The sequence below is a fragment of the Chiloscyllium plagiosum genome, chromosome 9 (assembly GCF_004010195.1).
Source record: "Chiloscyllium plagiosum isolate BGI_BamShark_2017 chromosome 9, ASM401019v2, whole genome shotgun sequence".
Taxonomy (NCBI): domain Eukaryota; kingdom Metazoa; phylum Chordata; class Chondrichthyes; order Orectolobiformes; family Hemiscylliidae; genus Chiloscyllium; species Chiloscyllium plagiosum.
The window spans coordinates 39,374,288-39,390,745 of NC_057718.1; the positions used below are offsets into that span (position 1 = coordinate 39,374,288).

At 40.0% G+C, this 16,458-nt stretch overlaps 1 protein-coding gene across 2 annotated transcripts in view; it reads right to left on the reverse strand.

The window, feature by feature from the left end:
• The window catches only part of kcnh1a (potassium voltage-gated channel, subfamily H (eag-related), member 1a), a 283,339-nt gene that overhangs the window by 222,145 nt on the left and 44,736 nt on the right, over positions 1–16,458 (reverse strand). For both annotated transcript variants that reach the window (XM_043695750.1, XM_043695751.1), the window contains exons 5-6: positions 8,466–8,584; positions 212–604 (exon numbers count right to left, since the gene is read on the reverse strand). In XM_043695750.1, coding sequence (XP_043551685.1) covers positions 212–604; positions 8,466–8,584 — 512 coding nt within the window. The remainder of the gene's footprint in view (positions 1–211; positions 605–8,465; positions 8,585–16,458) is intronic.

The following is a 16,458-nucleotide window of genomic DNA, read 5'->3' on the forward strand; positions in this document are numbered from 1 at the left end:
TTTCCAATTTTCTTCCTTCCTGTAGGCATGAGATATCACAGCTATGCCTCAATTGACATCCACACAGAAGCACATTCTAGCAATAGCTGGATATCCTTAGCTGGATAACACTATGAATAAAAAGTCTTGACTTATTTTATTCATTGTTAGTCCAGAGCAGGAAAAACTTATAGCATCCATAGATTACAAAACAAAATGATCAGATACCAACCTCATCTACATTTTCAAATGCGTTGATGACATCATACGGCAGACAGGAGAGGAGATCTATTACAAACCAAGTCTTCAAATAATTCATACGGATGAGCTTCGGGTCTGAAATGACCTCTCCTGCTGGTCCAACGAAGGTGGTATGAAAATTGAGGACAATGTCTACTAAGAAGATTACATCAACTATGCTGTCAACAACCAACCAAGTCACATTGTTCTGCTTAGTCTTGAAAGAGACATTGTATGGAACCATGATTGCAGTGTAGAAGGTCAGAATCAGGATGATCCAATCCCAGGAAGTTTTGAATGCGCAGTAATGCAAGATTATATGTGGTGGAGTCTTTGGTGCCTCTTGCTTGTACTGTGGAAGGATCTCAGACCCAAGTTGTAATACCTGCACAGCAAAGACAAATTATGATTATTAACAAAACATTGAAATTAATAATGGCTAATACCCAGTAGTACACCTCTGAGATGTTACAACCTGATAGGATTAGCTATATTTGCTGAGAAATCAATGATCCTGGGTTACAGCGTGATCTAAATCAAAGAACCTAGAACAAATTCTGCAAGATCTAAAGCTATGACCTTTCTTTAACAAAACTCTACCATCCAAAAGGATAATGGCTAATCTGTTTGAGCTTCAAATTCCATGTTACCATCTATTCCCAATAACCTTTGATCCTTTAGCCTAATAAAAATATATCTACATCTGCTTTAAAACAATCAACAACTCTGCCTCCACCATCGTCTGGGACAGAAAGCTGCTCCTCATCTCAGTCCTAAAGAGCTTTCCCTAATTTTTAAGACTGTAGCTCATACAAATGCCACCTCTAGGTGGTGCAAGGAGCACAGAAACGCGAACAAAGAGTTGGCTTCATTCGTAAGCAATGATAGCAGCTAGCCATTTGAGGTCAACCCAGGGAAGCAGCTTCTTCTTCAGGGCCTGAACTCACCACCTCATGTTTCTGAGGCACACTACTGCCTCTAATACCTTCCTATAATTGGCCATCTTTCACAGATTGTGCAGTCAAAATGATGCATTGCTGTAACTGCTGCATCACAGTGAACATGAGCTAGTCATGCTCTCAATAAAAAATGCCCCATTCACAAGTTGCCATTCCACTTGCACAAGCAGCCCGTGTAATAAGAATAGGGCATTTTTTGTCCCACCATGAGTGCTGGGTAAGAGCCCTCCATTGAAAGGCCAAGGGAGAAAGATAGATTGGTCATCATTTGATTTAAAAAAAACTAATTAATGTGAACTAAAAAATTGTAGCTGGATATCCTATATATGTTATAACCTATGCTTAATTGCCTGGAAAATGTGGTGGTGAGCTTTCTTTTTGAACCGCATGCTGTCTTTGCAATATGGGGATCCCCACGATGCTGTTAGGGAAGGAGTTCAGGATTTTGACTCAGTGACAGTGAAGGAACAGCAATATATTGTCAAGTCAGAATGATGAATGGCTTGGAGGGGAATATGCAGGTGGTGTTTTTCCAGGGGTGGGGCTGCCCTTGTTATTCCAGATGGTTTGAAAGGTGATGTCACAGGAGCCTTGGTGAGTGACTGCTGTGCATCTTGTAAATGGTACGCACTGCTGCTGCTGAGTATAAGTGATGAAGGGAAGCAAGTAGATTTTATTCCATCGCACTCGTGACTTGTGCCTTGTAGATGGTATCAGACAGGCGGTAATCTATTCAAAGATGGAAATGTGTTGCTGGAAAAGCGCAGCAGGTCAGGCAGCATCTAGGGAACAGGAGAATCGACGTTTCGGGCATTAGCCCTTCTTCAGGAATTAGCCCTGAAGAAGGGCTAATGCCCGAAACGTCGATTCTCCTGTTCCCTAGATGCTGCCTGACCTGCTGCGCTTTTCCAGCAACACATTTCCATCTCTGATCTCCAGCATCTGCAGACCTCACTTTCTCCTCCGGTAATCTATTCAATCCAAGGACGAAATCTTATACAAGATTTCAGAAGTCTTCATTCAGTTATTCAGAAGGCAGGCATCATCTCCTAAGAATCAACTGCTGAAGCTATGGGGAGAATGGAAAACTTGGAAGATACATGCTTCCCAAGAATGAATGAATCATAGCAGTTACCAGGAAATCAAGTGCAGACGTACAAGATCCAGTGATTACAATCTAACTGGACACTGAAGGAGTAGAATCACTTGCAATTGATTCTCCCTTTCTTGATGTTACTTAATCTGGTACCAAGTCAAGAGATCACCAGCAGCCCAGCAATAATGTCATCAAGCACATTAAGCAGATAATTACTGGAAGTATTCTCACAGACAGTAAACTCAGGTGTAAAGTCCACTTTGTTTACATATTTGATTAAAACTTCACAGAGTGAAGTAAATGATTGGCTCATACATACAGTACGATGAAGCTTCATTATCAACATTCTTTAGAAAGTTATTTTATCATGATGGAGAATGTGACCTATAATGTTTTTTCAGGAACAGTGAGGCTGTTCAGTAGTAAATGTGAACACTGAAGATCATTAAGGTTATACCCCATTCAACAAGCCAGAGATCCAGGTTAATGCTCCGGGACAGGTGTTTGAAATCCACTACAATAGATGATGAAATTTAAGTTCAATAAATAAATCAAATTTAAATAGAAGCTAGTCAAATGGTGATCATAAAATCATTGTCAACTGTAGTAAAAATCCATCCAGTTCAATAATGTCCTTTAGGAAAGGGAAAACGCTGTCCTTACCTTGTCTAGCCTATATCTGACTCTTGACTCAACTGCCCTCTGATAAGGACCAGCAAATAACTCAGTTGTAGTAAACTGCTATGTCAAAAAAAAGATTGAAATTCGACAAGACCAGCTGTGACCTTGGCACTGGAAATAGCAGTGGCAAACCCAGACCTGCAAAATCCTATGCCAAAATTGGAAGCAGTACCACAAATGTCTAATCAAGCAATAGCCCATTTCTGATACCACTATCTCTGTGTATGTCTTATCTTACCAGAAGGACAGACCAAGCAAAGGTGGTAGCACAGTGGTACACAGTCAGGAGAGAGTTGTCCTGGAGGTACTCAACATTTACTACAAACAACATGAAGCCCACATCAGCTCAAACATGGGCAAAGAAACTTCCTTCTGATCACCACCTACTGTGGCCATTCCACCTCTCTATCCACAACCCCACTCCTCAACTCCCCTGAATGAACCGGTACTTCACCATGCTGTACACCAACTGGAAGAAGTACTGGGGTGATAAGGGCATAGAATGTACAGTATTGATCAGAGTGACCACTGCACAGTTCTTATGGAGACAAAGTCTTATCTTTCCACTGAGAAAAGTCTCTATTGTGTGTGTGTGATACCACCGTTGTGCTACATTTACAAATTCGCTGATGACACCACCATAGTTGGTCAAATCTCAGATGGCGACATAACAGACAATTGACGAGAGGTGGAAAACCTGGAAAAATGGTGCACTGAGAACAACCTAGCTCTCAGTGCCGGCAAAACCAAGGAATTCATTTTGACTATCAGCGGGATATTACTCATGTCCCCTATACAATAACAGCACGGAGATGGAATGAGTGGAGAGTGTCAAGCTCCTGGGAGTGGTCATCAACAACAATGTTTCTTGGACTGTTCACGTGGATGCATTGGTTACAAAGGCCCAACAATGTCGCTTCTTCCTCAGGCAGCTGAGGAAATTTGGCAGGATGACAAATACCCTTGCCAACTTTTATAGGTGCGCCATCGAGAGAATTCTGTCTGGATGCATCACGACCTGGTATGACAACTGTACCATTCAAGATCAGAGACGGTTACAGAGAGTGGTGAACTCAGCCTGGACAATCACAAAGGCCAACCTCCCATCTATAGAATCCATCAACCAGGCCGCTGTCAAGGAAAGGCCACCACCATTCTCAAAGATCCATCCAACCCTGGCAATGCTTTTCTACAACCTCTACCATCAGGGAGAAAGTACAGAAGCCTGAACATACGCACCAGCTGTTTTCGAAACAATTTCTACCCTACTGTTGTTAGAATACTGAATGGACTCACAAACTCTTAGCATTCACCTGTACCTGTGTTTTGGTTTTTGCCACTGTTTACCTATTATTTACTTATCTATGCTATTTAATTATGTGATCTACCTGTATTGCTCGCAAGACAAAGCTTTTCATTGTGCCTCAGTACACATGACAATCAATTCAATTAATACAATCAATTCAATTAGGATGGATCTTGCACCCAAAACTGTACATCCATGATGCACTGTGGACCATCAGCAGCACTGATACACAATCTGTCACCTCACAGCCTGTCATAACTTCACTCTATCGTGATTATCAAGTTGAGGGACCAATCCTAATTCAGTGAAGACTGCAGGAGGACAAACCAGGAGCAGCAGCAAACATACCTGAAAATGAGATGTCAACCTGGTGAAGTTACAGTACAGGACTATTTGCATACAAAACAAAGCAAGTTGTGATGGAGAGGTCTAAGCGACCCAACAAGCAACAGATCAGATTTAAGTTCCATAGTCCTGCTACGTCCAGTTGTGATGCTTGTGGACAATTAAATTGCTGACACATCTCTACAGCCAAATTCATAAGGGTCAGAATTTTTGTTGTACAGACTACACATCGCTAGTTAAGATGCGTCAATGTCTATTTATAAAACTTGCTCTACACTGCAAACACATTGCCGCATTGATGGCATTCAGGTGAGAGAACACTTCAATATTAACCCCCCACAATCATGCTCTCAAATAGTTTTGCATTTATGGTGGTCACAGCAATCCCTTCCATTCAAACCTACTCAATAATATGATCAACCTCAATTGAACACCTTGGCTGAGAATGCACAAAACTGAAGGTAGTGGACTTGAGGAAGAGTTGATATTTTACAACTGAGATGCTGACCACATTTCCAAGTAAAAGTTCAATTTTACATTTTCTGCTGAGTAAGGATCATCATCAAGACACACATATTACAAACGCATGAGGAACAAATAATTATCATGCTTCTCATTCCTATCCTATCTTGCTTGAAGCGAATCTTGCCATGAGGTCTGCATCTCATTAAGAAGATTCAAATGCTTTAAGTTAATACTACACAAGCATATAAAAGATACTAGGGGCATTAAACCTTCAATAATTCAAGGCTATTAGAAGACTTTAAATTAGAAATGTAAAAGAGAAAAATTCCTTTCAGTGGAAGCATAGTTCACATTGCAACAACTCATCTTGATGACAAAGGTACATGCTGATTCATTTCAGATAGCTGGTAATTGCTAACCCCAGCATCATAACCAAGACTTCAAAGCACTCAGAATTTGAAGAGGATGGCAGTTTTGAAGTCTTAGCAGGATTTTTACTATGGAAACCAATTACAAGCATTACCTCAAAATCATATCAGTAAGTCAAAAGGACCAAACATCACTTGATAAGCATTTAATAATAATTAATGTCAAACACCAGACCTTTTCTATTTTTGTATAATTGTTCTCTTTCAATGGTACACATAGCAAAATGTACATTATGTGCAGTATTAAGTGTTCTGTGATTAACGATCAATAGAATTTATATTACTCAGTTTCTTTGCACATAGATGGAGAGCTGTCATTTCAGTTATTTTCAATTTTCATTGCAGGATTCATATAGGATAGTGTCAATCCTATATGACATATACTGTTTGGTAAAGGAGCATTCAATTCTATTTTAACTATTGACTACAAAAAATTTGCAGAACATCAAAAATGAGAAATACAATATTATACAAACATAACTTTATATATTAATAATAGCTTTATATTGTTTAATTACGTTTATATTAATTATCTTAAAAATAGAAAGAAATTCACATACAACAATTTATATCTAGAAAAAATGACCATTGTTTTATGGGCAAACATGACAGTCATTTCATCACACAGCTTTAAACAGACAAAAAAAAAATGAATAGGTTATCTGCTCCTAATTGCATTTCAACACCTCACTGCTAAAAGGTGACCTTTAGCTGATCATCAAATTTCACAGCCAGAAGTATGGACATAAGCGAGGATTTAACATTATGTATAAAAATTATAATGGTGAATAATTTAATGAAAACTTCATTAGTATGAGCAAAAAAAAAAGAACAAATGGTGCACATTTCTAATGGATCTAGTGATTTCAATCGACCTGTAACAACGCACCTCTGTGGTAGGTGAGACTTAAACACCTCTTTGAATACTGACTCAGGTCAGTCTATTGAATATACATTTCTTTTCAATTGGTTTGCACTTAGAACTTCCATTATTAATACAGTTTGTGAATCAGAGATTGTGAATTCAAGCTACACTGAAGACTTGTGCAGAAAATCTAGCAGAACGTTGCAGTGTATCACAGAGGGAGCCCTGCACCATCATCTGGAAGAGTCACTAAACCAATGCCCCATTAGCCCTTTCAGGCCATGTAACAGATCCTGTGGCACTGTTTTGGAGTGTAACAAGGAAATTCTTTCTGGTGTCCTGGTCAACGGACAGGGATGCTCTCCTCCAAACATCTATGACACACTTAATGGAAAGCAAAATGACTTAATTTGAAAAAATTGGGAAAAAAAGGCCAGATTTAGTCCTCAAACCTTAGATAGCGAATTCAGAATCTCACCCTCGAGTGACAACAAGATATACATTTGCACTTCATTAATACCACAGCTCACTGGATTAAACATCACACTTCCAATTTTCCTCTCCTCCATCAAGAAACTAGACAGTGCAAAACTTGACAGGTAATACAGGGCGCAGCTTGCAGTATGGTTATGCCAAGCTCTAAACTCTCTTTACATAGAATTGCTTCTCCTACACACGAACCCTGCATGTCAATGGCTGCAATCCTCTCCAGCCCTTAATCGACACAGCTTAGCATCACTTAGGGACCAGCATCACAACATCATGCCAGCATTTGGACCAATGAGCCACCATTTCTGGTCCTTGGACATCTAATTTGGAGCTGAGGTGCATCTAGGACTTACATACATGGCCAGGTTGCTTTACACTCAAGGGCAGCCAGATATCTAATCTATTGATACAGATTTTTCAGCTGCAGGCCTTTAGATAATTCTTAACACATAAGGCCTTGAGCACGTACTTAGAGGCAAGCAGCCTCTGGGATTTAACCTGCTTTTCAGTGCAGAATGACAGGCAGGCAGCTTGTGGCAGAGCGAAGCATTGAGGAATAAATACATCAGTCAGAGAAGAGGTGGTCAGATGCTGCGTCAATATCAGGGCTGCAGCATTAACCAGCAGTATACATGGTAAACATACTGCATGTGCTTGAAGTACATGGTCATAGGCAAAAGTCAAAAGGGTTGAGTACTTTGTGCGGTGAAGGGGTCTGCAGTCAGTTGGTAGGGGGGGGGATGCAGCCAGTATAGGAGCTGATTCAATTACAATCCAGAAGATCAGTCACAGTCGATGGTCACAGCCAATGAGCCAGTGGAATCAAAGAGGATGGCAGCTCAGTGGTTCGCACTGCTGCCTCAGAGCACTAGGCTCCCACAGTCCAAAGATGTGCAGGTTAGGAGGATTGACCATGTTAAATTGCCCTAGTGTTCAGGGATGTGGAGGCTAAGTAGATTAGCCATGGGAAATGTGAGCTAGGGTAGGGGTCTGAGTCAGGTTGGGATGCTCTTCAGAGAGTCGGTACAGACTTGATGAGCATCTTTCTGCTCTGTAGGGATTCAATGATTCTAGTGGGTTGCTTGTGAGAGATGAATGATGCTTGGCAACTGCAATTTCTTACACCCTAGGGATGTATGAAGAAGCTTCTCATCTGGGAAGGTGCACCTAGAATCAGGCCAAGATCTCTCACCCCCTCTCACCTCCCGATTGATGCTGAGCAACTTTAGTTAAAATGATGATGTGCAGGTTTGAATGTATATCCAGCAGTCACTGCTGCACCTGGGTCCCCAAGGTGACTACCACTGTTTCCATGGAGACAACCTGGTGCTCGCGTGTCGGAGACACCTCAGCAGAGAGAACCTTGGAGGACTCTGCTACACTTCACTCCAGCCTCTGGCACACCATCATGATTTTCCTGTGCCTGTCTCTGCAGATTGAGCAAATCATTTGTAGCAGAGAGCAGGGGCATGACTTCTGCCTGGGGCTGAGAAGGTACCAGGTCTCCAGCAATCCTCTGAGTGCCAAAGACAGCAGCATTTCTTCATTTACATATGTGAAAACACTGACTTATCTGAATTAATTTCACATCTTAATTGTGTCTTATTCTTACCTCAGCCAGCCGTGAATGTTTATGAACACTTTCCCCTTTATGTACAGTTGGAGCAAGCTGCTGTAGAACACCTCTGCTACTTGTAAGGGCTCTTGTCAAACGGGCAAATTTACCCCAGCCTGTAAACACATCAAGCAATTTGAAAACTTATATTACCAAACAAAAACTCTCCTTTAATCTTCAGGTATCAACATATTCAATTGTATTTGCCAACCTGTTTAAAAACACATAAAAAAATGGAACAAAGAAAGCAGCATTTGGGAAAATATATCCAGTTTATCACAGATTTATCAGGCAATCATTTCTATTATCCCTGAAAGTCAGAATAGATATTATTTTTATGATATTTTAACTGCTATAGATTAAACAAGAAATGATAAAATCATATTAAAAATTCCAAAAATTACTAATTGTGTCCTAGCATTTTTCAACACTTTCTTTCTTTTGAAAGATTAATGAAACCAGATTTGAAAGTTTTTTTTTAATCTTAATTATATTTATTTTAATTTAACCTATTTTTTCTAATGCAGGGATGTTATTACACACCTCTGGAGCAGGTGGGAATTGAACCTGGGCCTCCAGGTCCAGGAGTAAGGATACTACCACAATGCCACAAGAGGGTCCCCATATCGAATTCTCAAACAGTCTAAAACAGTTTTGATACAATTTACAGTTGTTCATAATTTACATAGATGACTTAGAGTTGGGGACCAAGTGTAGTGTGTCAAATTTCGCACATGACAGTAAGATGAGTGATAGAGCAAAGTGTACAGAGGACACTAAAAATCTGCAGAGGGATACAGATAGGTTAAGTGAATGGGCAAGGGTCTGGCAGATGGAGAACAATTTTGGTAAATGTGAGGTCATCCATTTTAGTAGAATAACAGCAAAACAGACTATTACTTAAACAGTGAAAAACAGCAACATGCTGCGGTGCAAAGGGACCTGGCTGTCCTTCTGCATGAATCACAAGAAGTTGGTTTGCAGATGCAACCGGTAATTAAGAAGATAAATGGAATATTGTTCTTTATTGCTAGATAGATGGAGTTCAAAAATAGGGAGGTTATGCTGCAGCTGTGTAGGGTGCTGGTGAGGCCATACCTGGAGTATTGTGTATATTTTTGGTCTCCTTACTTGAGAAAGGATGTACTGGTACTGGAGAGGGTGCAGAGGAGATTTCAGAGATTTTGCTGGGTTTTCTTATGAAGAGAGATTGTGTAGACTGGGATTACACTCAGTGGAATTGAGGGGGATCTTATAGAAACATATAAAATTACGAAGGCAATAGATAAGACGGAAACAGGGAGACGGTTTCCACTGAAACAAGAACTAGGGGTGGGCATAGCCTCAAGTTAAGATGCAGCAGAGTTAGGACTGAATTGAGGAGGAACTTTTCTACTGAAAGGGTTGTGAAATAGTGGAATTCCATGCCCAGTGAAGCAGCTGAGAATATCTCATTGAATGTTTTAAGGCAAAGATAGATTTTTGAACAAAAAAGAAATTAATGGTTATGGTGAGCAGGTGGCTAAGTGGAGCTAAGTCCATGAAAAGATCAGCCATGATCTTATTGAATGGCAGAGCAGGCTACATGGGCCAGATGGCCTCCACCTGCTCCTATTTCTTATGTTCTCTTCTGTTCTTATGATGCATCGAAGGCTGAGGGGTGACCTCATAGAGGTTTATAAAATCATGAAGGGCATGTATAGACAAAGGCTTTTCCCTGAGGTGGGGGAGTCCAGAACTAGAGGGCATAGATTTAGGGTGAGAGGGGAAAGATATAAAAGGGACCTAAGAGGCAATTTTTTCACACAGAGGTGGTGCATGTATGGAATAAGCTGCCAGAGGAAGTGGCAGAGGCTGGTATAATTGCAATATTTAAAAGGCATCTGGATGGGTATATGAATAGGAAGGGCTTAGAGGGATATGGGTTAAATGCTGGCAAATGGGACTAGATTAGTCTGGGATATCTGGTCGGCATGGACGTGTTGGACCAAAAGGTCTGTTTCCATGCTGCACATCTCTATCATGCTATAACCTCTGGGTCTGCCCAGCCCGCTGCCACTACACTATGTGATGACATCAGGACAGGAAGCCAATGAAGTGATTTTGAAATCAATAGCTTGTACTGTTGTAGGAAATAATGGCAGCCAACTTGAGAACAGCAAATTTCCACAAGAAGCAATGTGGCAATGACCAATCTGATTTTGTGATGCCGATTATGTGATGGGCCATGTGAAAAAAGCCTTACTTTTTAGGTTGGAGTGAAGGTTTGGCACATTTACCTTCATTGGTCACAGAATTGAGTATAGGACTTGGGGTGTCATGTTGCATCTATTCAAGACATTGGTGAGGCCACTTTTGGAGTACTGCCTACAATTCAGGTTGCCCTGGTATAGGAAGGATGTTATTAAACTAAAAGGGATGCAGAAAAGATTTTATAAAGATGTTACTGAAACTGGAAGATTTGAGTTATAAGAAAAGGCTGGATAGGCTGGAACTTTCTTCCCTGGAGCAAAGGAGGCTGAGCGGTGACCTTATATAAGTTTATGAAATCATGAGGGGAATAGATAAGATGAATTGCTAAGGTATTTTCCCCTGGGTAGGGGAGTCCAAAACTAGAGGGCATAGATTTAAGGTGAGAGGGGAAGATTTAAGAGAGACCTGAGAGGTAACCTTTTCACACAGAAAGTCGTGCAAATATGGAATGAACTGCCAGAGGAAGTGGTAGAGGTGAATACAATCACAAAATTTAAAAGACATTTGGACAGTAAGGTTTAAAAGGATGTGGGCCAAACGCAGGAAAACTAGTTGGCATGGACTGTTTGGATCAAAGGGTCTGTTTCCACACTATATGATTCTTCAAATAGGTTACTTTGGAATTAATGACTTGTTGAGTAAAACAAACTTGTTTTAGAATTGGAAATACGAAAAGTGAAAGGCAGAGAATTCAAGCCAAAGTACTAAATAATGCGACCAGAACTAGAAAAGTTGAAAAGACAAGATTTAAGCCTTGTGTCTTAATGCCCTGAGCATCCACAATAATTATAGTGGATGAATTAAACATGCAAATGGATATAAATGGCCATAATATGTTTGGGATTACGGAGATGTGGCTGCAGGATGGGAACTAAATATACAGGGGTATTTAGTTTTTAAGAAGGACAGGCAAAGAGGAAGAGGAGGTGAGTAGCAGTACTGGGTGAAAGATGAAATGAACCGAATAGTGAGGAAAGATATTAGCTCTGGTGAAGTGGAATCTGTATGGGTACAGCTAAGAAACACCAAGGAGCATGAAAAGATAATGGGGATTGTATATAGACCCTCTGACAGTAATGGTAATGTTGAGGAATATATTAAACAGGAAATTACAGCTGCAAGCAATACATCTGTACAGCTGTAATTATGGATAACTTTAATCTGCATATAGATTGGGACAACCAAATCAGTAAGAATACCACATAAGAGGAATTCCTGGATGGTATACGGGATGATTTTCTGAATCAATATGGTGAATAACTAACCAAAGGACAAGCCATCCTTGACTGGACACTGTGTAATGAGAAAGGAATAACTGGCAATCCAGCTGTTTGAGACTCTGTGGGGAACAGTGACCATAATACGATAGAATTCTTCAGTAAGCTGTAGAGAGACACAGTGATTCTCCAATTAGGGTCCTGATTCTAAATAAAGGAAACTATGATGGTATGAAGCGCCAGCTGGCCATGATAAATTGGGGAACGCTACTTAAAGGGATGATGGCGGGAAGGCAATGACAAACATTTAATGAGTGCATGGAGAAACTGTAACAATTGTCCATTTCAATCTGACACAAAAGTACAATGGGAAAGACAACCTGGCCATAGCTATCAAGGGAAATCGGGGACAGCGTAAGGTCAGAGGAAAGGGCATAAAAATTGGAAAGATTAGTGAAGGTCCCTTACAATCAGGAATAGGGGAGGTTACAATGGGAAATAAAGTGGTGGCAGACCAATTAAGCACATATTTTGATTCTATGTTTACAAAGGAGGACACAAATAAAGTCCTAAAGAATGTTGGGGAACACATGGTAAGGAAAGGAACTGAAATAAATCAGTATCAGTAGGGAAATCGTGCTAGTCCATTTGGTGGGAGTAAAGGTCAACAAATCTCCAACGGCCAATAATCTACATCCCAGTGCTTAAGGAAATGGCCCTCGAAATAGTGGGCGCATGGATAGCAATCTTTCAAGATTCTTCAGGCTCTGGAACAGTTCTGACAGATTGGGGAGTAACTAATATAATACTGCTATTTACATAAAAGGAGGTTCAGAGAAAACAGGGAATTATGTTCCAATTAGCCTTTCATCAACAGTGGGGAAAATGTTGGTGTCCAGTATAAAAGTTTTAAGAGCTTTAAACACAGTGACATGGATTTATGAAAGGGAAATCATGCTGAACAAACCTATTGGAAATTTTCAAGGATGAGCCAGTAAAGTTTATTAGGGGGAGCCAGAGGAGTTAATTTAGTTGGACTTTCATAGGGCTTTCGATTATGTCCCACATAAAAGATTAGCATATAAAATTGAAACACATGAGATTGGGGGGTACTTTGCAAACATGGGTAAAGAACTGATTGGCAGAGAGAAAACTAAGAGGAGGAATAAACAAATAATTTTCTAAGTGACAGCCAGTGACCAGCATAGTACCACAGAGATAAGAACTTGGATCCCAGCCATTTACAATGTATATTAATGACAGAACTAAATGTAATATTTCCAGGTTGGGAAACGATACAAAGCTGGGTGGGATGGTGCACTGCAAGGAGGATATACAGATGCATCTGTGTGATTTGCACAAGTTGAGTATGTAGGCAAATGCATGACAGAAGAATAACAATGTGGATAAATGTGAAGTTATGCACATTGGCAGCAAAAGCAGGAAGGCAGGTTATTATTTGAAAGGCAATTGGTTCGGGAAAGGGGAGGTGCAGTAAAACCTGGGTGTCCTTTTTCACCAATTGCTGAAAGTAAGCAGACAGGTGCAGCAGATTGCATAGCGAGGATTTGTGTAGAGGAGCAGAGAATCTTGCTAACTGATATATGAAGCTAGACTGGATCAGTTAGAACTATATTCACGGGACTTTGGATGAGCTAACAGGCCTAGATAGGGTAAACACAGGAAGGATGTTACCAATGTCCAGAGAACCCAGTACCAGGGGTCACAGTCAAAGGTTACGAATATTTCAGACTGTGATGAGGAGAAATTTGTTCACCCAGACAGCAGTGAACCTGTGGAATTTCCTGTCACAGAAAGGGGTGGAGTCCAAAACATTGAATGTTTTAAAGAAGGAAACATAGCTCTTGTAGCTATAGGGATTAAAGGGTATGGGCAAAAGGGGAAACAGGACACTGAATATGATGATGAGCCATGATTATGTTGAATGGCATGGCAGGCTTGAAAGACCGAATTGTCGACTCCTGCTCCTATTTTCTATGTTTTGGTATTTGCTTCCAATAGCTGATTAAGTGAACAAGCTGTTTAGGAAATAACAAATAGGAAGAAAAGAATTCAAAGATAATTTAATTATAGGGGGGGGGGAGTAGATTGGGTATCTTTTCTTTTCAAGCAGTTTGTTTTTTTTCAGTTCAGAGCACATTGGATAGAGGAAGCATATCTCTCAAGTCAGACTCTGAAAATTTTGTATGCTGGCAAGAAGGGTTTAAAAGGACTAAAGGACTTAAAAAACAGTGAGTTAAAATTCAGCGATAGCTAATTTCATGTGGGACCGTGTTAGTTTGCACAATGCAGGATGCCAGAGTAAAAGAAATATAGACCCAGGAAAGTCACAATTCAAGGTGGCTACTATTAAGATGCCAGCCAATTCTGTTTCCTATATTGAGCTGTTAGCCTAAACCATGAGAAATTGGAGCTCCATTGAAGGGATAGCCTTTCTGGAAGTAAGTGGAAAATCTAAGAAACCTCAAACTTTACATGAACATTTGAAACAGTACTCAGACCAAGTGACCAATCTTTCAATTTCTGAAAAATATCTGATGCAAGTCTTTTGGTTGTGTAAACTAACCAGCTATAGAAGAAAATCTGAGCTTTTAAATTTGGTTTATGGTGTAAGTAACAATGTTCATTGTACTTTTAATATCTTTAATGGAACTGACTAGTTAGGGTGGAAGTGTAGTTGTTAGCACTGCAATGTTCTTTGATTTCTGTGACTAAAATTATATATTTTTAAACTATGAATCTTGTGGCTTCATTCTTTTAGTAAACACTTGGCTTATCATATTTCTGAAAAAAACTTTGTCTCTACTGAGATCATATTGAATGAAAGAGAAGGTGCCCTTTTCTTCTGCCTCTTTCCCTATTCTGTATTGGGGCAATTTTATAAATGCTTGCTCCTGGCATAGAAGGCGGCAGATACAGGAGTCGGTGTTAAATTAGTTCCGATATTCAACTGGATCATGGCTGAATTTGCAGTTTAATTGCTTTTGGTCCATATCCCTCAAGAATGTTATTTATCAAAAATCTCTTAATCTCTGTCTTGAAAATTAAAATTGACCCAACATTCTCAGTGTGTGAGAGGAAGGAGTTCTATAGCTCATATCCTTTATGAGAAAACACTCTTCATAATTTTACTGCTAAATAATGTCACTTTAATTTTAAGATGATGCCACAAAATAATCTGGTCATTATCACATTGCTGTTTGTGGGAACTTGCTGCTCGCAATTAACTGCCTCATCTTTTACTTCATGACAAACTACACTTAAAAGGTATTTCATTAGCAACAAATTGCTTTGAGATGTCTGATGGTTATGAAAGGTGCAATATAAGTACAAGGCTTCCTAACCATATTTCCAAGATATAGATGAACATAAATTCATCTTAGGTGTATAGTGCAAATTGAGAGATAATGAATCAAAAGTCTTACCCACTTTGGTATAATACAAGCTGCTGATTCATTGGTGCCCTTTTTACCCAACTTATTGTAAAACAGGCTGCTTACTACCATGTCATATCACCATCCAAGATATATTTCTACTTTACTTAATCCCATTTGATACCTACGTTCACGATAATTAGCTCAAAAGGAACACATATCTGAGCTATCATAATGTAATCCCTATTTTCTGCTGGGCGTACAAGAGATGCAATTAACCTTAGAACTGGATTTATCAGGAAAGTGCGAGCTAGGTGGTCTCAAATAAGTCAATGTTTGAAAAGCCTGCCCTCCAGCATATATACACTGGGGTCAGCAGATCAAACTTTCAGCCCTCCACTGACATGAACTCACATCGTTGTGAGCTGTCAGCCAGTCTGCTTGACCAGCAGCTAAGTAATGATCACTGCTGGAACTACAAGGAGATGTCAGGAGAAAAGACACAGATATCTGTCAGGGAGGTATCAGAGGGCCTTGAGGGGGAAGCATCAGATACAGGTCAGATATTAAAAAGCAGGCTGGGGGAATTGACAGATGGGGAGGGCGTTGACATCTTTTGGGTAAAGGCTGTGGATGTACAGGGTACTCTCTGTAGATGTAAGCACGCCAGCCATTCCTGTCTGAAGGATCTCTTTCAAAAACTGCCTTCATAATCTGGCCCACGCCATTATTTTATGGCAGCAGAGAAAGATTGAGGCACTTACTTGCCAATTATTGGGCACTTAAGACCTAAGGGCAGACAGCCTAGTACGTGCCTTATGCATACCCCATATTAGGGAAACCAGTCTGAAATTGGCAGGAAGGATATGAGCTGGACAGCCAATATATTTTATGTCACCACCTCCACCAAAAAACACACTGACCATGGGACCATAAAATACAGCTTTCATTGCTTTATCGAAGTAACTATGTCTAAGCTTTATCCATTTAAGGGAAAGATTTTTTTATCCAACATCCGTTATGTTATGTTAGCATATTAAATTAAACATTTTCTTCAAGAACATTAAAAGTGATTCCTAATTTAGTTACTGGAATTTACCTATCGGAATAGGTTGCTACAATCTT